This window comes from Pistacia vera, unplaced genomic scaffold, assembly GCF_008641045.1.
Source record: "Pistacia vera cultivar Batoury unplaced genomic scaffold, PisVer_v2 Contig773, whole genome shotgun sequence".
Classification (NCBI taxonomy): domain Eukaryota; kingdom Viridiplantae; phylum Streptophyta; class Magnoliopsida; order Sapindales; family Anacardiaceae; genus Pistacia; species Pistacia vera.
In genome coordinates, this window is record NW_022196638.1 from 34,325 (window position 1) to 59,038 (window position 24,714).

General features: G+C 36.3%; 2 protein-coding genes across 2 annotated transcripts; one reads left to right on the plus strand and one right to left on the minus strand.

Moving 5' to 3' along the window:
* Positions 1-8,244: 8,244 nt before the first annotated feature.
* LOC116116427 (cellulose synthase A catalytic subunit 2 [UDP-forming]-like) lies at positions 8,245-14,917 on the plus strand. The gene is made up of 14 exons (XM_031402489.1): positions 8,245-8,518; positions 9,125-9,320; positions 9,420-9,646; positions 9,740-9,842; positions 9,959-10,145; positions 10,994-11,260; positions 11,341-11,686; positions 11,928-12,065; positions 12,161-12,286; positions 12,383-12,595; positions 12,687-12,954; positions 13,217-13,413; positions 13,520-13,870; positions 14,095-14,917. The coding sequence occupies exons 1-14, from the start codon at positions 8,438-8,440 to the stop codon at positions 14,674-14,676; spliced, it is 3,282 nt and encodes a 1,093-aa protein (XP_031258349.1). The 5' UTR covers positions 8,245-8,437; the 3' UTR covers positions 14,677-14,917.
* Positions 14,918-15,363: 446 nt separating this feature from the next.
* LOC116116435 lies at positions 15,364-24,672 on the minus strand. Its single transcript, XM_031402497.1, has 14 exons — positions 24,535-24,672; positions 21,750-24,117; positions 21,181-21,660; positions 20,996-21,058; positions 20,366-20,908; positions 20,208-20,279; positions 19,260-20,051; positions 18,603-19,178; positions 18,101-18,472; positions 17,379-18,008; positions 16,794-16,874; positions 16,308-16,706; positions 15,927-16,223; positions 15,364-15,835 (listed from the first exon to the last, which is right to left on the minus strand). The coding sequence occupies exons 1-14, from the start codon at positions 24,670-24,672 to the stop codon at positions 15,552-15,554; spliced, it is 7,095 nt and encodes a 2,364-aa protein (XP_031258357.1). The 3' UTR covers positions 15,364-15,551.
* Positions 24,673-24,714: the final 42 nt, after the last annotated feature.

Genomic DNA, 24,714 nt, shown 5'->3' on the forward strand with positions numbered 1-24,714 from the left:
ATCACCTGTAAAAGGAAGAAGACTATTGTCGACAGGAAGAATGGCATTAGTAGTAGACGGAGGTACCGAAACAGACGAAGGTGGGAAAACAATGTATGGAATTGGTAGAACATCTACTATCAATAAACATCAGCAGAGATGAAGGAGTGATGTGTGGCGGGAGAATAACACTTGTAGCCTTTCTGAAGATGTGAATACCCTAAGAAAATACACTTCGTAGACTTGGCTGACAGTTTATCCTGACCAGGAGAGAAAATGTGAACAAAACAGGTGCTCCCAAAGACACGTGGGGGAAGAGAAAATAATGGATGATCAGGGAATAATATGGAGTGTGGGACCTGGTCTTGTAAGACAGAAGAAGGCATGCGATTGATTAAGTAACAAGCGATTAGAACAGCGTCAGCCCAAAAACGGAAAGGGACGTGGCTATGTAAAAGAAGAGTGCGAGCAGTTTCAATGAGGTGTCTATTTTTACGCTCAACAATGTCATTCTGTTAGAGACTATAAGCACAAGAAGACTGATGTAGAATTCCCTGAGATAACATGAATTTAGTAAAGGAATCAGAGAAATATTCATGAGCATTATCACTTCGTAATATACGAATGGTAGTATTATGTTGAGTCTTAATTTCAGCACAAAATGATGAAAATATGAAAAATAATTCAGAACGAGATCGCATAAGAAATAACCAAGTGCAACGGGAATAGTCATAAATAAAGGTAACAAAATATTTAAATCCCAAATTAGAGGTAACACGACAAGGACCCACACATATGAATGCACTAACTCAAAGGGGGACGCAGCCCGTTTATTGACACGCTTTGGAAAAGAACTACGAGTATGTTTTCCAAGTTGACACGACTCACAACTCAAGGACGATAATTTAGATAGACTTGGGATTATTTTCTGAAGTTTGGAAAGACTAGGATGGCCCAAACAATTATGAGGGAGATCCGGAGACTCGGAGACAGTGCATGCTATAGATGGGATATGGAGATGATAGAGACCCTGTGACTCACATCCTATGCCAATCATCCGTCCTGTGTCGCGGTCCTATATAACAACAGAGTCGGTATCAAAACGAATAGAGCAATTTAAAGAGCGTGTAAGTTTACTGACAGACACGAGATTAAAGGGACAGTGGGGAATATAAAGCACAGAGTTTAATTCTAAGGAAGGGAAGGGTTTTGCACAACCAATAACTTGAACATCGGCTTTAGACCCATTAGCTAAAGTAACAGGGGGTAAAGATGCAGTATTTGTAATCTGAGTAAGTAAACGAGGGCTACCGGTAATATGATCCGAGGCACCTGAATCCAAGACCCAAGGTCCTAGAGTGGAAGACTGAGTAAGACAGACAACTGAATTACCTGTTTGAGACGAAGGCAATGGACGAAGAAGACTGCTTACTGGCCTGATACTGTAAGTATTCATCATAATCAGTACCTGTGAGAGTTAAGGAGGGTTGAACCTGCACTTTAGAGGACTCAGAATGAAGATCAGAGTGATCAGCTTGAGCAATATTAGCAGCCCGGGTAGGTCGACCATGTAACTTAAAACATTTCTTTCTGGTATGCCCCCACTGATGACAGTAACTACACTTGTCGATTTCCTCTACCACCTTGATCGCCCGGTTCTCTTTTAGTAAAAGTGTGGGACTGAGAAACAAGAACTGAAGAGTCACCAGGGGAATGCACTGTAGTAGGGGAAGAAACACGAAGTAATCTGGCAAACACTTCATAAAGGGAAGGCACAATAGATCCAGAAAGGATTTGATCTCGAACAGGTGTAAGATCTGGACCTAGAGCTGCAAGTGTCAGGACCATAAAGAACTTGTCCCATTGGGCCAATCTTCTGCCGCAAATTTACCAGCTGGTAACAGCAGATTGAATTTTGTCTTAAGGGAGGCCATATCCTGTTGTTTGAGATGAACTAAGTTGGACACAACAAAATATAAACGTTGAATCTCATTTGTATAAAGAAGTTTAGCCTGACTCCAAATATCAACACAAGAGTGGTAAGATTTGTAAATAGGGTAAAGGGGGGGATCAATAGTTTGCCATAAAATACTACACAGTAGAGCATCAATTTTAGTCCAGGAAGACTTATCTGATGTAATATCGGCAGCCTTGGTGGTCAAGTGATCCTCCAGACCTTGACCCATACACCATAATTCGACAGAGGCAGCCCAGGATGAATAATTAGCAGTCCCAATTAATTTCTCAGTGGTGATGGAAGGGAGAGATAAAAAAGAAAAACCACTTGGATGTGACTAAGAGGCTGATTTAGGGGGATCCATGAAGAAGATCAGAGTGTCTTGAATCTGACAGAAACGACGATGAGGAGACGATCAGTCTGGTATGATTAGACCAGATCCTGATCGTTGCTGGAGAGCAGTCGCCGGGAAAAAAAAAAAAAAACCGAGAAAGAGAGGAAAAAAAAATTGGAACTTTAGAGACCTGGCTCTGATACCATGTGAAGAAATATTTTGTTTTTATTACATATTTCACAATGAAATGTACAATGAATTTATAGCAAAAAACAAAAATAATCTAGGAAGTAAATTGTTACATTCCTATTATAACTGATCTAATTCTTAATAGCTTTGATCCTAACCTAATATAGAAGATAGTCTTTAATGAGAATAATCCTATTTCCTATTTTACACTTCAACATATATAAACAAAATATTACATATTTCATGTTTATCTCGTAACAACATTTCAAAACAACTTATTTGAATCTGATTAATCTATTTTATTACCTTTATTTTTTATTTTTTTATGTTTGAGAATGTTCGGGCCAACTTATGCACACCTCAACTAATCATCTGAGACTTTAGAACTACCAACCAAGTTAGAGTTGCAATGGCTACCCCTATTAGCAATCGAGAAGGGATTCGAATTCAAGACCTCTTGAGTAATACACTTAAGAGTCTTTATTAAACCACTCGACCACCCAAAGATATTTTGCTTTAAAACTAAGAATGAGTGTAATGGCCAACTAATGGAATAATTCTACTTATAGCTAAAGGCACCTCATCTATCTTCTAAATTAGTCTATAATTGATCTAAAGTTTAGGGCCTAACAAATATGTATTGATTATGTTAACTAAAGTAGAAAGGGCTAAATTATAACAACTCAAAATGAGTAAAAAAGAGAAAGTGGTAAATGCACTTGATGATTTTTTAATGCAGAAGATATAATTATAAAGTACAATTGATTTTATTTCAATTTACTTAACTATTAGCCATCAAATGTTTGAATGACTACCCAAAATTTTCATAAATTTTCTAGGCTTCCATTGAGGAATAATCGGTTTATCTTGAAGTGGAAATTACCCAAAACTTATTGGGTTCCTTTTTGTGATTATGGGACGATTGGACCATTGTAGACTTGAGTTCAACAAAAGATTTCTCAAAAAGCCGAATCCCCAGATCCACGTTTTTCACAGTCATGGACTCCTTTTGCTTTTTGTCCTATTTTATTTGCCCTTTCCTCTTCTACTAAGTTTTGTCTCATAAACTACAATGGTCTGTTATCAACTCATAATTTAATTTTACAAAAAACTACAATGGTCTGTTATCAACTCATAATTTAATTTTACAAACAATTCCTTTTGAGATGTTAATATAACAATTTTTAAAGAATAGTAATGTTATCAACTTATTAGAAAGTGATACCTTATTGCATTATTAGATTCATCAAATTAGTCTTTGCATCAACAAACTTTATTGAAAACTTTATACTTCAAAAGTAATGAAGATAATAACATCACCGACACTCTTGAGCTATAAACTTGTGATCAATATATTTCCATATTGACCAAAAATTTTGTAGCCATATAAAATTATGAAATGTCTATTTCATAATTGACGATAGGGATTGACTGAACAACAAAAATTTATGAATTATCCCAATAAAATGATAACTGAGACAAGATTACATAATTTCAAATCAAATTTTTTTTTTTTGGTTTTTTATCGAGGTGTTTAAGCTAACTTACGCACACCTCAATTAATTCTCCAAAACCTTAAAGTTAACGATCGCATAAGCCTCCAGTAGTCATCCTGTTAACAGTCCTCTTGAGTAATACATTCAAGAATCCTAATGAATCACTCAATCATCTAATGGTAGTTTTTTTTTTTTAAATTGGGAGTGTCCGGACTAACTTGCGTGTACCTCAACTAATCATGAAGTTACAAATCAATCTTTATCACTACTTTATATAGTTTTAACAAATTGAAATTGATTTATATAATTAAACCAAAAACTAATCATGAATTATAAGAATTCTATTGAAATTTGTATAAACATGATTGATAATTGTCACCTAAAATTTGAAAAATTGAATAAATAAAAGACAAATCGTCGGTGGATTAAGGACAAGCAGCAAGTTACACTGAATACCTTCAATAATACAACAATCCCATCCATTAGAAAATTGAAAATATCAAATGCCACGTTTCTGTTGTTAACTTTAATGCCAAATTGACATCAATATAAAGCGACCCTTTACCTTCTTTAAGACTATTTCATATTCCCCTCAGATTATATTTTTAAATCCTCTTTTGTATATATTATATGATCAAAATGGTTGTTGAAATTAGTATAATTAAATAATTAGATATATAATCTCATATATGTTTTTTGAGATTTTATTAGCATGCGCATTAAATCTAATTGGTTTTATTTTTTTATTCACGGCTTTTCTAATAAAGGAATGTAATTTCTAACATTCCTTTTTAGTATTAGTATTACTTAAATGAAATTATTATAATTAAATAATTATATTATTGAATGACATTCTTCGTCGTTCAAAATAAAAGTATCAAATAATTTTATCTCAACATTTAATCAAGACCCGAATATCTTACATATCTATAAAAAAATTATCACTATAACCTAATTATGAAATAGTGATGATGAGGAAATCGAAGATGGTTAACTCTAGTAAATGAGATGTGTTTTTATGATATTTAATTATTTAATGGATAGTTCATAAATTTCGTAAATGTCTCGGATCCGAATCACGTAAATCAATCGCTCTAATATCATTATTGAAGATCCGAAAATTTTAATATTATACTTTTTATATTTTAAACAGATTAAATCGTTGATGTACCAGCAGCACAGCCTGCCATTATCAGAATTGAATTAATGAGAGTCAGGATTTATTGAAAATTATTATTATTATGATGAATAAATAAATAAAAATAATTAATATTAATTGTGAAAGAAAGAGGCAAGAAGGGTCCCAATCTAAGATACGTTTGGTCCAAAAATTAAAATAAAAAAGACAGGCCACCCGAAAAAGAGGCATCTTTTGACCCACTTGTTCAATTTTAATTTTTGCAATTAAATTAGACTATGCTCATCTGACACATTTCAATTCACAAATATCTCTGACATTCCTCTTGATTTTTTCTTCACATATCTTTGCATCTATTCTATTTCCCACTGAATTGGGTTAAGGTTTTTGGTTTCTTGCTGGGATTGTAACGTTTGCCCATTATAGTTAGTTAACGTTGATTATATGGATTAATCAAAACAATCACGGACCGATTTAATGGTAAAAGAGTAAAAGATAATTTAACATGATCGAGTTCTCACAATTACTAATAAGAGTGATTACTATAACTCTTATATAATTAGTAATTTTAGGATTCTGAAAAATCAATTAAAATATGCTGAAACTGATGTAAATACTTCTTATCATTAAAAAAAAAAAAAAAGAAAAAAGAGTTTGTCACCTGGCTATAATAAGTATAGGAAAAGCCTTTTGTGGAAGTATAAAATATTACTGATCAACCACTGTTATTTAATTAAGATTCTTCTAAACCTGATTACGCAGTTGGATTACATAAATAATATCTTTTATTTTCGATTATAAAATTGAAACACTCTGTGTAAGCTTTAGTTGCAGGATTCATTTCATAGAGATGACACCAACAAAACCAATTAATTAAAATCGATTCTGGTTTGATTAACTTGATTAATTAATTATAACACGTTCTACTGCGTTAGTTAAAATGAAATTGTCTTGGCAGACTATATATATATAGATATATATATCGTGCTGCAAACTGATAAAAAATTTATAATTAAAATATTAATTTTCTGTTGGGATATCAACGTTTGACCTAATTGAGATTAGTTATTTGAACCAATAATTAATTAATGTAATTCTAAATCTACAAGGTAGAGTAAATTAAGAAGGATTAGTTACCCATTAGATTGGATTTGGGGTAGAAACGTAGAAATTAATACAGAAGTTTGTTCGTTAAATAAATAAAAAAAATATTAGTTATTTAATTATAAGAAGGATTATTTTTTTTTTATGGGGTTTAATAAATATAATTGAAACGAGGTAAATTTAATTAACAAGGCCAAACTTTCGGTAGTACAAAATTAATAAATTGCATGCTGCCGCTGCCGACACCTGGAGGAGCAATAAAAACAAAAGAATATACCTTATAAATTATTTATTATTTATTTAGCTGTAATTCTAAATTCTTGCTTTTGGAATATTAAATGTCAAGAGATTAGGTATGTATTAGTTTTAACCTACTGTATTATTAGGTACACCTATATTATTTATACCTTATACTAGAGGGCAGACATTTAAAATTATCCAGAAATTCCCATGCCTTTAATTTTAATTAAATTATATAAAAAATAATAATAAAGTGTATTTTTGTAAATTCAAACATCAAGTTGGTTTAGAAAATAAGTGAGAAAATTTTAATCCTATAATAAGGTTTTATATTCTTATAATATTTCTATTATTTTAAGAGATTATTATGTCAACTTAAAAAAACCCAATCAGGGTTTGTAGAAAATTTAAAACCATATATTTAGCTATTTTTCATTTAAAAATATAACAAATTATTTTTTTTTTTAATTGAGCCTTAAATATCACGTTTTATTTGAGCTCTAAATGGTGACCGTTTATTTTTAGTTCTTTATGACAATATTTACAAACTCACAAGTTACCTTGGAAATATTTAAACAAACATAAACATAACATATATTTTTCTAATTATAAAAATTAATGCTATAAATTAAATATATTATTAGTCTCCACAACTAAAAAAGTATACCCTATTCTTCTCTTCGAAGATACATTCCCATAAAATTAAGAGCACAAACCCAGTAAAAGTAGGACACCTATTGTAACCTTTATTATCATTATTTTCCAATTTATTACCTACCTTTTAGGTTGTCTTGGTCAATAAGGTAAGTTAGGTTCCCCACATTCACATTCAATCCCATCACTTATCACAAAATCATCCTAAAAATAAAAATAAAAATATTTGTACAATTTTAAACAAAACATAGATATTTTATATATATATATATGTAAATTATATTTTTTTATAAAGTTAATGTTATAAATATTTGAGAAATAAGAATAGCTTAAAATATTATATTTTAATGTTTAAAAAAAAATTGGTTTATGTAAGAACACATATATGTAATAATAATAGTGTAATATATATATATATATATATGTTGACCCCCAACAAATTAGCTGGTAGAAGGGTAATTTGGTCAAAACACGAAAGTGCAAAGAATGAGTTCCTTCACATTTCTCACGAGATTTTACAGAATTCTCGGACACGATCTGTCTTGAGTCTTCTCCTCTCCCGCACTCCTTACTCGCACGAGCCGCACGTGACGTTTGATTTATTCTTTTACACTCTCTTTAGTTTTGGCAACAACACACCCACAGCAAAACCGTGAAACATAAAACATCATTATCGTCAAAACACAAAACTAAGCAGCACAAAACACACACAAAATTACCAAACTACCCTTCATCACCACCAATCACCACCGTCCGCTGGATGGTGGGCCCCGCCACCACCAGTAGCTCTGTTTCCATCCCATGTGAGTGTAGTACACCGTAAAAAAAAAAAAATACTGTTTGTTTGTGTTGCGTTGAATTGAATTTATGTTTAGATTCTCTGTAGAAAAAGAAAAAAAAAAAAGGAAATTTTGATCAAAATCTCGTGTCACGGATCAAGAAAGCAAAAGGGTCTCTCAAGAAACGAATCAATCAAAACACTACACAGAGAAACAAAACAAAGACTTTTATTTTTTTATTTTTTATATTTAATTTATTTTATAGCAATGACACATCATAGTTTGTTGCTTATTAGTATCGAGTTTGTGTGAGTCTGTGTTAATAGTTTTAGCCCACTCTGGGAGGCACCCATTACAAGGAAGACCAACACCAACCCCACATTATAGAATGAGCAAAAATCACAGCTTTGCATTTGCATTTATATAGACCGAGGGAGTGAGGAAGAGAGAGAGAAGGTAAAGCAAAGGTGGGCTCTTGGCGAGCTGTGAGTGATGAAAGAGTGATTTTTTTTTCGTGAAGTGCGTTTGTTTTTGTTTTGAGGGGCATTGAGTGCGTGTTGTGAATTAATGGCCACCAACGGGAGGCTTATTGCAGGTTCTCATAACAGGAATGAGTTTGTTCTTATCAATGCCGATGAGGTTGCAAGAGTAAGTGCTCTCTTCCTCTTCTTCTTCTTCTTCTTCTGCTGCTGTTTAACTGCGTTGTTGAAAGATTGAGGGAGTGAGGGCCTTAAAGGTGTGCTCCTTTTATGTTTCTTGTTTTAGATTGTGGAAGTTAGATTTTTTTTCTTCTTTTGGGATATTGAAGGTGCCCGTTTGCTCATGGACAGTTTTTTTACGAAGATTTGGTCCGAAATCAACTCACATTAGCAATTAAATCGATTGATATGTTGATTTTTTCTGTCTAACTGTTTTGCAAAATATTTTGCTGATAGCAGTGTTCATATTTTGGCTTAAAAAACTGAATTTGTTAAGGGTATTTGGATTATGTTTCAGCTGAAAAATGTCTAATTTCTTTTTTCTCATATGTTGGCTGGATTTTAAGTAAAAGTGCTTTCGTTCATTATTTTTTTTCTAGATTTCAGTGCCAGTTAATGAAATCTCTGCATAAAATTTTGTATCTTTGGTTTTGCATGAGAATCTCAATAAATATGTATGTTCTTATTGAAATTAGTTGTAATTCATGTTTATCTTCAATCTTCCGTTTGGTGTTCCAATGTTGATGAACTTTGCCATGGTTATTGTGAATTGCAGGTAACGTCTGTTAAAGAATTGAGCGGTCAGATTTGCCAGATCTGTGGGGATGAAATAGAAATAGCGGACAATGGGGAGCCATTTGTTGCCTGTAATGAATGTGCATTCCCTGTGTGTAGGCCCTGCTATGAATATGAAAGAAGAGAGGGCAATCAAGCCTGCCCTCAATGCAAAACAAGATACAAGCGCTTGAAAGGTTAGCCTCTCACTATCATTTTGGTCAACTGTTTCATTGTCTATAAGAAAACCCCTGTAGCAATTCTTTTCTCTAGCAATTTTTTATTGAAATGTGTAGGGAGTCCCAGAGTAGAAGGGGATGAAGAAGAAGATGATACTGATGATTTGGAGAATGAGTTTGATATTGGTAGCAATGATAGAAGAGATCCTCACAACATTGCTGAGGCCATGCTCTCTGCACGCCTTAATACCGGTCGTGGTTCCCAAGGCAGAGTCACTACACCATCAGAGGTGGATTCTGCTTCTGTTGCTGGAGAGATCCCTCTTCTGACCTACGGCCAAGAGGTAGATTAAATTTAGTGTCTTGCAATTGGTCAGATGTCTTTAATTATAATTCATTGTAATTCATGCGTCTAATAGTGATTGTTATTGATGAAGGATGTTGGGATTTCCTCTGATAAGCATGCTCTTATTATTCCACCATTTATGGGTCATGGAAAGCGGGTTCATCCGATGGCATTTCCTGATTCATCTATGACTTGTAAGTTTGTTGAATATCATCACTTGTAATGTTGGCGATCACTGTTGTGAATGTTATGGGTCTCCAGGCAAGTTTCTTTGTCACTTAGTGTTCATATGTTGACATTGCTGTTACAGTGCCTCCCAGACCTATGGATCCTAAAAAAGATTTGGCAGTATATGGCTATGGAACTGTTGCATGGAAGGAGCGAATGGAGGAGTGGAAGAAAAAGCAAAATGAAAAATTTCAAGTTGTCAAGCATGAAGGAGGAAAAGGTGATGGAAACAATGATGGGGATGGACTGGATGACCCTGATTTGCCCATGTAGGTGTATTTGTCTTGCACCCTTTATAAAATTAGTACATTGCTAGGAGTTAGTTGAGTTTTATTTTTATGAGCTTAAGTATGTAACTTTCTTTTAATCAATTTTTTATTTTCTTTTATTAGGTAATATAATAACTGACACGTGATTTACACTGGAAATTAGCTGCTTTAATCAAAGTGTGACTGGTCATACATGCATATTGGTATTCCCTAGTCATTCTAGCTTCCTACTCTGCTGGATTAACTAATGCCCCTTTAAGCGAATGGTTTTCCAATTTCATACAGATCTTATATTGTGCCTTTAAGTGTTAAGGATTCTAGACAAGACTATAATTTATTTACTGACATTAGTGGACAACCCTTTCAGAGATGTGTGCTTATGACAATTCTCATAAAACATAGAAGTTATAATGAAAACAATTATTTTTTCTTGCAAATGCTATGTACTTCTGGCCTTTAGTTTTCTTCACTTCCTGCATCTTCACAATCAATCAAGTGAAAGTATATTGTTAGCATCATCTTCAGAAGAAAATCTGTCGTCTGCACAAAACATAATATTTGGTCTGTAGTAAAGCATGAACTGTCTTATTGCTTTACAGTTGATAAAAAATTGAAGTAGGCCCATCTTGTTTTGTAACTAATGATTTGGACTATTTTAAGCCTTGTGAATAGTAAGATATCTGATTTCTGCACATCAGAGGTACTAGGATTTGATGATTTAGGGCATGCTTCTCATGGTTTAAGTACTAAAGTAATACACAACTAAGTCTACACTCTGATGTTTCTGTTTTTGTCTTCTTCTCTTAATTTATTGAGGAAGTTTTAACATTTGTACAATGCTTTTATAGGATGGATGAAGGCAGGCAGCCACTCTCAAGAAAACTACCTATACCTTCAAGCAAGATAAATCCATACAGAATCGTTATTATAATCCGGCTTGCGATTCTTGGCCTGTTTTTCCACTATAGACTTCTCCATCCAGTCCATGATGCTTATTGGCTGTGGCTACTATCAGTAATTTGTGAAATATGGTTTGCTGTTTCTTGGATATTTGATCAGTTTCCAAAATGGTACCCAATTGTACGAGAAACATACCTTGACCGCTTGTCATTGAGGTATTGCCTCTATCTCTGTCCTTTATGCGTGTTTTTGTGTTATGAAAAATTAGAAATCTGATTTCTAACAATTTTTTCAGGTATGAGAAAGAAGGAAAGCCATCTGAGTTAGCTGATATAGACATATTTGTAAGTACAGTTGATCCTATGAAAGAGCCTCCACTTATCACTGCAAACACGGTTCTTTCCATCCTTGCTGTAGATTATCCCGTGGACAAAGTTGCATGCTATGTCTCAGATGATGGTGCTGCCATGCTCACTTTTGAAGCCCTCTCTGAGACATCTGAGTTTGCTAGAAAATGGGTCCCATTCTGCAAGAAGTTCAGTATTGAGCCCCGGGCTCCAGAGTGGTATTTTGCCCAGAAGGTTGACTATTTAAAAAATAAAGTAGATCCGACATTTGTGAGGGAACGTCGTGCCATGAAGGTTTGGAGCTTTTCTCCTTGTAAAATTTTTCCTTGTCTTAACATCTGTAGAAATTGAGATGCTCTTAAATGTATTAACTAGAATGCGAAAGATAGTTATTAGCATCATCTGGTAGGAATGGAAGTCACATATTTGGATTTAGTATAGGAAATGCTAAGCTTATGACTGTTCCCATATTGAAGTTCGGGTTGGTTCTAAACAAGGATTTTCTATATCTGGTTTTGTCTTTGTGTTGATACAGAGGGAATATGAAGAGTTTAGAGTTCGCATAAATGGGTTGGTTGCCATGGCACAGAAAGTTCCTGAGGATGGTTGGACAATGCAGGATGGAACTCCATGGCCAGGGAACAATGTGAGGGATCATCCTGGCATGATTCAGGTGAGGCCAGATACCATATGCTCATTTGGTTATTGTACATATTAAGATATAAAAGTTTCTTCTTTTAATAGTGTCTCTTATTTTCCTCTCAATAGGTCTTCCTTGGCCATAATGGGGTTCGTGATATTGAAGGAAACGAATTACCTCGTTTGGTTTATGTGTCTCGTGAAAAGAGACCAGGATTTAATCACCACAAAAAGGCTGGAGCCATGAATGCTTTGGTAGAGCTCTCTCTCTCTGTTTTTCTTGTCTGAAGTATACTGCTATTAGTTTTTGTTTGTTCCTTTCTCTAATTGTTCGTTTTGTTGTGGCTTCAGATCCGAGTCTCAGCAATCATATCAAATGCTCCTTACCTGCTGAATGTTGATTGTGATCATTATATAAATAACAGTAAGGCACTTCGTGAAGCCATGTGCTTCATGATGGATCCCACATCAGGAAAGAAAATCTGTTATGTGCAATTTCCTCAAAGATTTGACGGAATTGATCGTAATGATAGATACTCTAACCGCAATGTTGTATTCTTTGATGTAAGTAATGATCTTGGTAGTATAGTAAGTCTTGATTTGCTTTTGAATTGGCTTTTGAGAGAATCTAATACCTTTTCACAACTTAATATAGATCAACATGAAAGGATTGGACGGGATCCAGGGGCCTATTTATGTTGGAACTGGGTGTGTCTTCAGGAGGCAGGCACTCTATGGATACGATGCCCCTGTCAAGAAGAAACCTCCAAGGAAGACCTGTAATTGCTTTCCGAAATGGTGCTGCGGTTGTTGCAAATCAAGAAGGAGAAATAAAAAGGTGAAGGCAAATGAGAAAAAGAAGAAGAACAAGGAGACTTTAAAGCAGATACATGCACTTGAAAATATTGAGGAGGGAATTGAAGGTGAGAAGTGGCTTCAATTAGCAACCAAAGTATCATCTACAAAATCTTATAAAAGCAGTTTAAAATAGCTAATAATCCAAAATGAACAAAAGATATGCAATTTGTCATGGTTACTTTTCTTCACAAAATAGCTCAAATCTCTCCATATTTAGAGCATTAGTCTGGATTGTGGAGTCTGTGAGCATAAGAAATCAAGAATTATTTTCTCTGCTAGATTGTAATAAACCTAAGTCATTAATGTTGCTATTGTACTGTGTGACAGGAGTAGATAATGAAAAGTCAGCTCTGATGTCCCAAATAAAGTTTGAGAAGAAATTTGGACAATCACCTGTTTTCATAGCTTCAACACTTATGGAAGATGGTGGAGTTCCGAGAGGAGCTTCATCAGCAGCACTCTTGAAAGAAGCGATACATGTGATTAGCTGTGGCTACGAGGACAAAACGGAATGGGGTAAAGAGGTATGCAGTCACTGTTGAAAGTTTTGTAGCTTTATGAGTTTTTTCTACCATGATTGACATCTATGTCAGTATGTTGTCATGATATCTAAATTTGAATTTGTTTCAGGTTGGGTGGATATATGGATCTGTTACAGAAGATATATTAACTGGTTTCAAAATGCATTGCCATGGTTGGCGATCAGTTTATTGCATACCCAAAAGGCCTGCTTTCAAGGGTTCAGCTCCTATTAACCTTTCAGATCGTCTACATCAGGTTCTCCGATGGGCTTTGGGATCTGTGGAGATCTTTTTTAGCAGGCATTGTCCGATATGGTATGGGTTTGGGTGCGGTTTGAAACCATTGGAGCGTTTCTCGTATATAAACTCAGTTGTTTACCCCTTGACATCCATTCCCTTGATCGTATATTGTACATTGCCAGCTATCTGCCTCCTTACTGGGAAGTTCATTGTCCCCGCGGTAAATTTCTTATTGCACATCATTCTGTAGTTTAGGGAACATGCTCAGTCTATTTTACTTTTTCCCATATCAGAAAAATTAAGTACTTTTTTAATTAACATATGTGGGTTGGGAGATATTTTGGCTCCAACCATTTACATATCTTCAGGTCCTCTTTGCACTAGCTAGACAGATATCTTTCAAGAAAGACGTCCACTCAAGGCTTTGTTTTATGTGGTTTGCAGATTAGCAACTATGCCAGTATCGTTTTCATGGCTATGTTCATATCCATTGCCGCAACTAGCATCCTCGAAATGCAATGGGGAGGGGTTGGCATACATGACTGGTGGAGAAACGAGCAGTTCTGGGTGATTGGTGGCGTCTCATCACACTTATTTGCTCTCTTCCAGGGTCTGCTCAAGGTGTTGGCTGGAGTCAACACAAACTTCACTGTTACCTCCAAGGCAGCCGATGATGGAGAATATTCTGAGCTCTACTTCTTCAAGTGGACATCTTTATTGATCCCTCCCTTGACTTTGTTAATCATAAACATAATTGGAGTCATAGTCGGAGTTGCAGATGCCATCAGTAATGGTTATGATTCATGGGGTCCTCTCTTCGGTAGACTCTTTTTCGCCTTATGGGTCATCGTCCATCTTTACCCATTCCTCAAAGGGTTCATGGGAAAACAAAACAGGATTCCAACCATCATTATTGTCTGGTCAATACTTTTGGCTTCAATTTTCTCCCTTCTATGGGCAAGAGTCAACCCATTCGTGTCGAGAGGCGGGGTTGTATTAGAAGTTTGTGGGTTGGATTGCAACTGAGATACGCGTATAGAAAGTTTAGAATGTTAAAGTTTCATTCATGTAGAAGTATCTTGATATTTACATAAGCAGGCTACATTTTTCGGTTGAAGGCGAAGACACAACATAACACGGTGTACTGTTGCTCGCCAGAAAACTTAAAAGAAGATATGCCGCAAAGGAAAATGGTGGCGGGTTGTTTGTAGATACAGAAAGGATTGGGGTGGTTTGAGATGGATATTTGTTTTGCCAAAGCTTTTCATTCATTCTTTTTTTTTTTTTTTTTTTCTTTTTTACTTTCTACATGTGATTTTGTTGGTTTAAGGTTTGAACTCATAAGATGATGCCTGTAATCTCAAAGTGAACATAAAAAAGTTAGTTTCATTCATAATTATATGCCCTTCTTTAAAGAACTTTGGTACAAAGTGTCACCTCAAGACTTGTTTTCAGAGTGATTTTCACTTGGAATTGGATTGTAATTAAAATTTCTCATGAATTTCAATACCAGAATGTTTAGTTAATTACAAACCCAAATTAATAAAATAAAAAACAATAAAGATTGGTTTGCAATCTCTACATGATAATTTCGTAATTGAATAGATAGAACCCATTAATAACTGATCAATTGTAGATGATTATATCGAACTGATCAATTATAAACTATTATGTCGAAGTTGTGAAAAAAGTTCGATAAATTGAACCGGAAGTATAAAAATAAACATGATCAAATTGCTGTAAAGTTCTTAATCAGACAGTTTTCCTACCAATCAATACACAAAATGATAATATTTCTTCGCTGACAAGATATCAACTTCTGATCTCTATTCAAGAAAAAGCTATGCATTGCCAGAAACGAGGTGAATTCTTCAAAAAGGAATCCAATTAACTGGCAAGATCTATTTCTTTTGGAGATCCCCCAGAGCTCTCCTCTTTGACAAGGCTTTTTGTGTAGTGATATTACCTGTTTTCCCTCTCATGGCGCTTAATGCATTTTCTTTCATGTCATGTAGGTGGAGCTTCGGCGTCTTCTGAATCAAAGCACTTTTACTGTTCTGTTTCCTCATTGAAGAATTTAGTTTCTTCGCAAAAAAGGTCTTGCTGCCCCTTTTTGTATCTGGACATTTGTTTCCCGGAGATAGTAAGTTTAGTTCCCTTCTCCATACATTTCCAGGAGCAGTTTCTGTGAAGCAACTCAAGAAAGCTAGTAAATCATTATTCAAACTGAGTCTTTAGTCTTTTTTGCTTAAAGTTACTCGAAAACATTGCAGTACCTCTTGCAGGAGATGAATTTGGAGTGCCATGGATGATTTGCTCATCTTCTTGTTCTGTCAAAACTTTGCCGATTTCACAGGTTGGCTCTTTTAAATCTTCCTCTGCCATTTCATGCTCATGAAGGTGCTCTTCAGTAACTTGTGGAGGTGCTACTTGTTCAATAATCACTTTATTTTCTTTTATTTCCCTGGCATCCTCACTTATTGAGGCCCGTGCATCTGAATTTTCAGTTTCATCGTGCTCTCCAGGTCCCGAAAACAAGTTCATTTCACGTCTGGTGAATACATGTGATTCTTCTGTAATAGCCAGAGATGTAAAACAATTTGGTTAGTAACTTTTACCGGTTAAAACTTATACACACTTAGGCTTTTAGAGCGTACCATATTTAGAAGAAACAGCAAGTGGGGAGACACCTGAACAGTCAACATCAATTTCAGGTATTATCGTATAGGCAACGTTCATATTTTGCAAATTCACTAATTCCTTCGAGTCAGCAGCTGTGACAACCTCATCATGTTGACGACATAACCCATCTTCACCGGTCTCTACTGCATGAACCTTATTCTTGTCATCATCACATAAAGGTTGGTTTAACGCCAAACAAAAAACACCATCTTTGGAATTGGCTTCATTTGCAGCAGCACGTTCATTCTCGTCAAATTGGTCCTTAACACCTTCCTGAGAATCTCTGGCATTATTCTCTACACTAAAACCGTCTGTTGTATCACATGTCCCTGTTGCAGCTTCATTATCTTCCCTGACGTCTCTGCAACTCTTGTCTGTAAAATAAAGAAAATGAATCAAAGTGTTTATTGTGCATATGGCTGCTAAATCTGACCTAAATTCTAAACCTTAAAAGACCATACCTCTGTCTTCATTAAATATTTCTGGTCTTTCTGCACCATTGCAGTATTCTTCACCGTGTACCTCACGTTCGGAAGTTGCTTCTGCATTTCAACAAAAATGATGATTAACTACTGTTTTTCTAGTTGATATATTAATAAGGATGATATTGGTAACTGCCTATATTATTGATGAATCAAAATGTATATTAGCTTCTATTATAAACAACAATTAAGTCAATGCTTGTTATGATTTCAGTAGATAAGATTCAACAACATGAAATAAAGAAACATTTTTGGTTTAGTAAGTTGAGATAATCACTGCAATATGCAGGATTATATCAGATTTTTCAGAAAATAATTTTTCTTTTTTGTAACCAAAGTGTTTGAACCAGTTTACACGCATCTGAACTAATCCTTAGGGGAGAATAACGCAACAACCCACCGCCACGGCCCTCCACTTAAATCAGAGATGCTCAGATAGAGAATCGAATCAAAGATTGTGTGCATATCCAAATTATCCCCAATTCGCCCTAAACATCAGGGCTACCTACGAATGGTTCAGAAAAATAATTTAATTGATGAGAACTTTTTGCTTTTCCAACTTACTGCCACTGGAGAGCATATGCTGAGGGATTGTCTCAGCGACTTCATCTGATGTTTCGTTAGTATTTTCACAATCTTCAACCGGTTGCAAGATTCCTAGATGTTCAACCTCCTCTAGCATATCTATTGTTTTTGAGGCTTTTCTGTGAACAATGTCCATTGCAACTTCTCTTGATCTGCTGCAATTAAAAACACCAGGATCAACAACAATGTTATCTGCTTCTTTAGATTCAACAGAAGCGTATTCTGCCATGCTTTTATCCAAATCAGCAATGACGCTGTCACCGGTTGCAGCAGCTTCTACCAACACAACCTTTTCTGCAGAAACATAAAATTTATCCTTCTCAAACTCACAATCAACATATTCTTGGTTGCTTGCAGGGAGTCCATTTTGCTCTTTAGATTCTTCATTATCAGAGATGGGTTCATCTAAAACAGCTGGGTGAGCATGGAGCTCCTTTTCACCTTGTTCGTCAGTCACTAAATTTTCTATCATCTCCATGGCTCCCGAGATCCTTAAAGCTTCTTCTTCAACATCAACTTGATCCCTACTCCCTAAAATCCTGTTCATTTCCCAACTGGTGAGCCGGGGAGAGTCAATGTGGAATCCGGAGGATTTGTTTTCGGTTATTCCTGGTAAACAATCAGATGAATATGATCAATGAGAATTCATCTTCTAAGATTATTTAATACTTCTATTTTATGTTAAGGCAGCTAGTAATTACCATAGTTGGAATGAACAATTATTGGCGAAAAAGCAGAGCAATCAGCAGCCATTCTAGGTGTTGATGAAGAAATAGGATACAACTTTTTAGTGTCAGCAGTGGCAACCATGCCAAAGAGCTTCTCAGAGGAAACTCCTTCCTCACCCACTTTGGCAATGCTTTTTTCTCTGTTACTGCATGAAGGCTCCTTTGAAGTCGAGCTATCATTTTCATCAATGGAAGCAGTCTCTAGTAATTCACACTTGTGGTCATCGAGTTGCTCATTACCTTCTACAGAGTCATTTGAGCCTTCTTTGTCTTCCTCGTTCCTCGTTTTCTGTTTTACTTGATCATCTATCTCAAAGTGCGAATCCATGTCCGTGGCATCAATTCCTATAACAAATAGAAGGGTCAGCAACTTTATGATTAAAGATTTAGTATCGACGGTGTTTAATCATGGAATTTTGAAAAAAAAAAAATCCAACTAATTATAAGTTCACACTTCATGAGCAAAAATACTAACCAGGAAATGGTAAAACACTCAAATGTGGACCAGTAGCACTACATGAACCCATTTCAAGTTTGCCTTGTGCTGAGTTTTTCTCAACCAATTTTGTTCCGCTTTTGATGGTCTGTGAAAAATTTGGCGTCCCAACCCACTCATTGCCATCCTCAGTATTCTGAGAACATGCCTTTTCGTTCATGGACGCTTCACCAGCATCATCTGCTGCAACTCCAATGTTTGCACTGGCATTATAAAGTCCCACTCGTAGCAAGCAATCATCCATATTGCTTTTAGTAACTTGTAGAATGGTATCAACGTTGTCCTCCTGCTGAGCATCAATATCATTATCCCTGAAATTTAAATTCCCATCTCTGTCTCCTACGTTTGCTTCCTTATCTGCAGCTCTGTCATCCAGGGAAATAAGTTCATCTGAAGATAAGGATTCACTTCTTTCCAGCTCCAAGACATTTTCTTCTTTGTAATTATCAAGATCATCAAACTTTGTTTTATCAATGTGAGGCACTGCGCTCACATTTTCATTCGACCTTGTCTCTACATCTTTATAATTGGCAGATGTGACCTTATTCATTAAACCTGGAGCAAGATCATTAACGTCTTCAAACTCGGATCTAAATGTCTTATCAGTCACTGGACAAATTCGTATTGAAGTCTCACCATTGTCTGCGTCTGAGAAGTCCATTGTTTTCGTGGCCAATGCCTGTGTTGTTGCCTCGGCTGCAGTTTCAATCATTTCAATAGAACCTTCATGACTTTCAGTAGCTTCCTCTTCAACCAGGTGATTACTGACAACTTGTGCTAAAGCACCAACATCATTGACCTCAGCATTAGAATTTGTATCTTCAGCTTTGAATTCTTCCACCTTCATATCGTCAACTGCTCCACTGCACTCAGTAGGCTTTACAGTTATTTCAGCTGCTTTCTCAACAGGAACTTCACGTTCTTTAGATATGATCTCCGTCAAACTTGTACTAGCAGTTTCATTCACCTGTGAAGCTACATTCTCTTGATCACTTCTGTCAACAAGCTCCACTTTTAACTCAGACTCTGCCTTTTCCTCCTTGACAACGTCAGCAGTCTGCTCAACAACAATACCAACAGTGCAGTTTCTCTCCCCAGCCAATTCTACATGACCATCAAGTTCTGAACCACTTGCAGCATCAGATTTGTCCAACGGAAATGATTTACCAGAACTACCGTCAGCACTAACTTGTAGTTCTGCGCTCTTAACAAAGTCATGAACTTTGCCATATGTGCTGTGGGCATCTTTCATATCACCCTCCTCGGGCAACTCCTCTATAGCAAATTGAGGCAAATACTCTGATTGTACTTTTGTCTCAAAAACATTCCTAGCATCCTCATTAATCTTTTCCTCCAATTGTTTCGGCATGTCATCGAGCATCGGCTGCTTACCCTTGCAAGATGAACTTTTAGAACCACTACTAGAAACTGCAAAGAAGAAAAAAAGGCCATTTGCTTAGTCAAAGGAAAACAGATTTAACCACTTCTAATCCATTCTTTCGGATCTAGGACTATACTTTTCACCTGTGTTAGTATGTCACGAATCAAAGCATTACAAAACAAGATTTTGACTATGCCACTAACCTTTCCCATGTTCGTCATGACTTTTTAGTAGGGAGAGCTCAGGGAAGCTGACTTTGCCAGCAGTAGCAGGAGCTGCAACAAAGACAAGAAGCAGTTGTTTTAAACATAAACAAGCCAATAAAAAAAATCAATGAAAGTTATTCAGGATGTGTCCACACATTGCAAATTAAGATTAGCAGCTGAAGTCTTTTTCAGTACGTCAGTAACCCTCTCTTCTGTGATGGTCAGATTGACATCTTTTGCATCAGAAAGTTTGTGCATGCATCTCTGTCTAGTCTCCACAGAAACATTATCAGAGTTATTCCCTGAGTCTTCCTTTTCTTTCTCCACAGAATCTAGAGAGTATGCCGCTGCGACCTCATGTTCTAAATTTGTTTCATCTTTATTAGGTGTCTTGAAAATGGAACTGCCACCCACCAACAAGTTTTCTTCACAGCCATCATCAATACTCTTTTCACCAACTTGTGATGCTCTTTCATAAGGAACTGCTTCGTCTGGCTCATTCTTGTTAATTGTCACACCATCTTCAGTCTTTGCTAGACCACAAATTGCATTACCTATAGATGTTTCACCTCTGCATATGATCTCATCAGAAAATTCTATTCCCTTGCCAGATAGTTCTTCTTTTCGAATACCATTTTCATTGCTTATTTCTAGCACTGTCAATAGAGAAACAGATTGAGTCTCGGCCTTATTCACTTCTGCACATACAAAAAAAGAGAATTAATTCAAAAGGATCCTCAGGGATGTCATAGCACACAATTAGTTAGGGATAGTAAGGGACTAACCTTCCATGGCATCATTGCTCGCAATAAGAGCATCAGCAGGGCGATTATTCACTTTGACAAAAACTGTAAGATCCAAAACCAACAAATAGTCAAATCAAAGGCTTGATGAAATGATAATAACTACTTAAAAGAAATTATAGCTTTCAAATGTCTGAAACATCACACTTATAAGGAATGTTGATGACCTTCATTCTCTAATGCAGGTTTACAAGAAGTCGCCTCAGAAGCATTAGCAACAGGTGAGGTCAATTGGATTTCTGTAGTACATTCGGTTGCAGTTTCAATGATAACAAGATGGGATTCTGCTGGAAGTTCTTGGATTTCGATAGCCTGGAGAAAATTTTCTGACTGAGAGTTTCCTCCTGCATTGAAAGGATCAATTACATTTATTTCTTCGGCTTCCTGGGGAAGTTCAGACTTTTTCTCTGAGCTGCTTCTACTGACTTCATCCAGATGGTCCTCAAAAACTGCCTCCTGAATGACTGGTGCAGCACTAGTCTCTTCCCCGTCTTCTAATTGTAAGCTCTGACATTCTTGAACTGAAGCTCTGTCATCTTCGTTTTTATGGTCATCCACATTATTACTTCCATGGTTTATGGTTTTTCCAAATGACGGTTCTTCCGCTTCAAGTACTTTATCCAAGTCTGTGGTGTTCAAAGGTTTTGCTGCACATTGTTACAAACACAGTGAGCAACTAACGAAGAAATGTAACATTGTCATTAAAAACAACAAAAGCAAATAAAAGATCACTCACCCAAATCATTTGATTGCTTCACAGGTAAGAGACCAGCAGCTGGAGATGTAATTTCAGAAGAAATCACATTGCCAAAGTCAATTTTTATTTCATGCTTATCAACAGTTTCATCAAGGAGACGTTCAATTTTGTCATCTCCCACCAAACTGCGCTGCTTCTCAAGAACAACTGTAGATGAGCTCGCGGAATTCAGTGTAACATGGTCTGTAGAAACAGCTGGCTGCTTTACTAGTGCTGAGTCCAGAGTTTCCTCTGAATTAACAGCAGTATCTACAGCCTTCTCTGGGTCAGAATTTACTGTGGAAACCTGAACAGAACCAAGTTTCTTATTTGCTTTAACTTTTATCTGGGATGCGTTCCTCTTCTTGCTAGAACTTTTAAGTACTTGTTTGCTACTGCTTGCGTCGAGATTGTCTTTGTTCCTTGCGGATTCTGCCCCAACCAGTCTGACATCTTCAATTATTGGATCTTCTGGAGACAAAACCTTATCAGAAGATGGAACCTCTTGCACCACCATTGTCTTTCTAGACCTGTTCTGATGCTTCTTTCCAGCAACTTTACCTGTTGGTCTCTCAGGTTCCACGAAGTCATTTTTGGAGGCATTTCGTGCAGATCGTCTTTGGGGTTTTTCTTCAAAACTTTTGGACTTGGTCACAGAAATATCTTCATCCAGAGCTGGCTCTCGCCTTCGTTTCAGCTGCCTAACCTTTCCGACGTCATGAGAAATTCCGCCCACTTCAGAAGAGATTACAGTTGATTGGTTCCTAGAAGCATTTCGAGTAGACCTCCTTGTATGATCTTTTATCAAAGCATCTTCCTGTCCAACAATTTGATGAGTTTCCAACTCTCTATCAATTGAAGCACTAGATTTGAACATTACAGTGTTTCGCCTGGTTCTCCTTGAAGGCCCATTGAAATCGGAAACATTTCTAACCATCTCAATTTCTTTAGTAAGTTCTACAACTGCTTCCGAAGCTCTTTCCAAATCAGTATTGCTTGATCGTTTCCTAGTCTCCTTTTTCTCCTGAAATTCGTTATTTTCCGCCATTCTCTTCTGGTGCAAAATAGATTTCCGTCTAGAAGCATATCTACCAAGACCCTTGGAGGGTTCTTCATGCTGCACATTCTCTTCCTCAATTTCACTTTCCAATGCAGAAGCTTTCCCTGCAGTTTCTGTCTGAGACCTTTTGATCCTACTGATATTTTTAAATTTTCTTGTCTTCCCACTCAATATTTCAGGGTCTTCATCCTTTGTAATATCTTGTTCTTTTTGCTGCAAAACTTCATCTGGTTCAGCAACCTCTGCAACATTCCTACTAGACCTCCTTGGAAGCTTTATCGTCAAACGAGTATCTTTCTGTCCGACAGTTTGACGGGTTTCCAACTCTCCACTACTTGGAACAGTTGACTTGTTCCGCCTGGTTCTCCTCGAAGGGCCACTGGGAATAACAACATTCTCAACCTTCTCAAGTTCTTGACTAGGTTCTATAATTACTTCAAGCTCAGAAGAGTCTTCCAAATCAATACTTCTTAATCTTTTACTAGTCTCTTTTTTCACCCCAGGTCCTTCACTCCCTACCTTAGCCGTCTGGACCACAACAGATTTCCTTCTAGAAGCATATCGGCCAAGACTCCTCACAGGTTCTTCAAGCTGAACGGTCACTTCCTCAGTTTCACTTTCAGCATTAGAAACAGCCACTTCATGTTTTGTTTGAGACCTTGTTCTCCTACTAAAACGTTGGATTCCTGAATTCTCAGGCAACATTTCAGAGCCTTCATCCTTCGTTACAATTTGCTTCTTATGCTGCAAAACCCTGTCAGATTCTGCACCATCCACGGAAAGGCTTTCTTTTCCTACTCTCCCTTTCCGGGTTACAGCAGATTTTCCAGTAAGAGCATCTCTACCCACAACATTACAAGGTTCTTCGAGTTGATGAACCTCTCCACTCTCAGACACTTCACCAACAAACTGAGCCCGAGACCTGGTGATCCTCCCACCCGTATTCAATTTTTTAAGCTTGGCATCTTCCCCGACAATTACACCTCTAACGCCATTACCATCAGTGTCAGCCGCACTCTTCACGCTCAGCTCCGCAGTTGGTTTCTTCAGATCTCTTCTCGCTCTCTTTCTCCCAACAGGAGGAGGTGACGAAACTTCACTTTCAATAGCTTGATTCTGATTTTTTGTCAAGGACTTCATTGAAACCCTTCTTCTACCAGCCCGTTTATACCCTGAAACCTCAAAAAACATCGTTTGATTTTTAGGACTAAATCTCACTTTCTTCACAACCTTAGAATCTTTTCCATTAACTTTCTTCGCAGAATTTTTCAGCGAAGACTTGCCTCGTGAAACAACTTTCTGCTTTTCCTGTTAAAATTAAATAATTAGAGCCAAATATCATGAATCTAACTTCATCAAATCAACAAAAAATTAAAAAGAAATACAAATTCTTAACTCCACCAGTTCATCCCACAAAAATAACAAAAAATTCCAGCCTCTGATTAGTTTTCCCCCATTTTCCTAGCAACTAAACAGAACATAAGTCTGATAAAAATTTAACACAATTAAAAATCAATCATGAAATCTCGATCTATATATCAATTTAACTCATTTATTTCCTTTAAACTAACGTTCAGTGAAAACGTAACTCAAAATTCCAGCCTTATTTGAATTCCTCCATTTTCTCAGCAACCAAACAAACAAACAAAAACATAACTCAAGAAATAAAAAAAAAAAATTACCACAAAAAGTCATATATGAAACTAAAAACAAAAAAGAAATAACCTTGAAAATCAAACACAACAGATCTGCCATCTCAGAATTCGACAAATTGGCCGGTACACCATGGCGCTTGCACAGCGCTTGAAGTTGCTTTCTTTTCATAGAATGATAATCCATAATCTCGTCGTCTTCTTCTTCCATTCAACGATAATTTGAACGAGAGAGAGTCAGATTAGTATAATT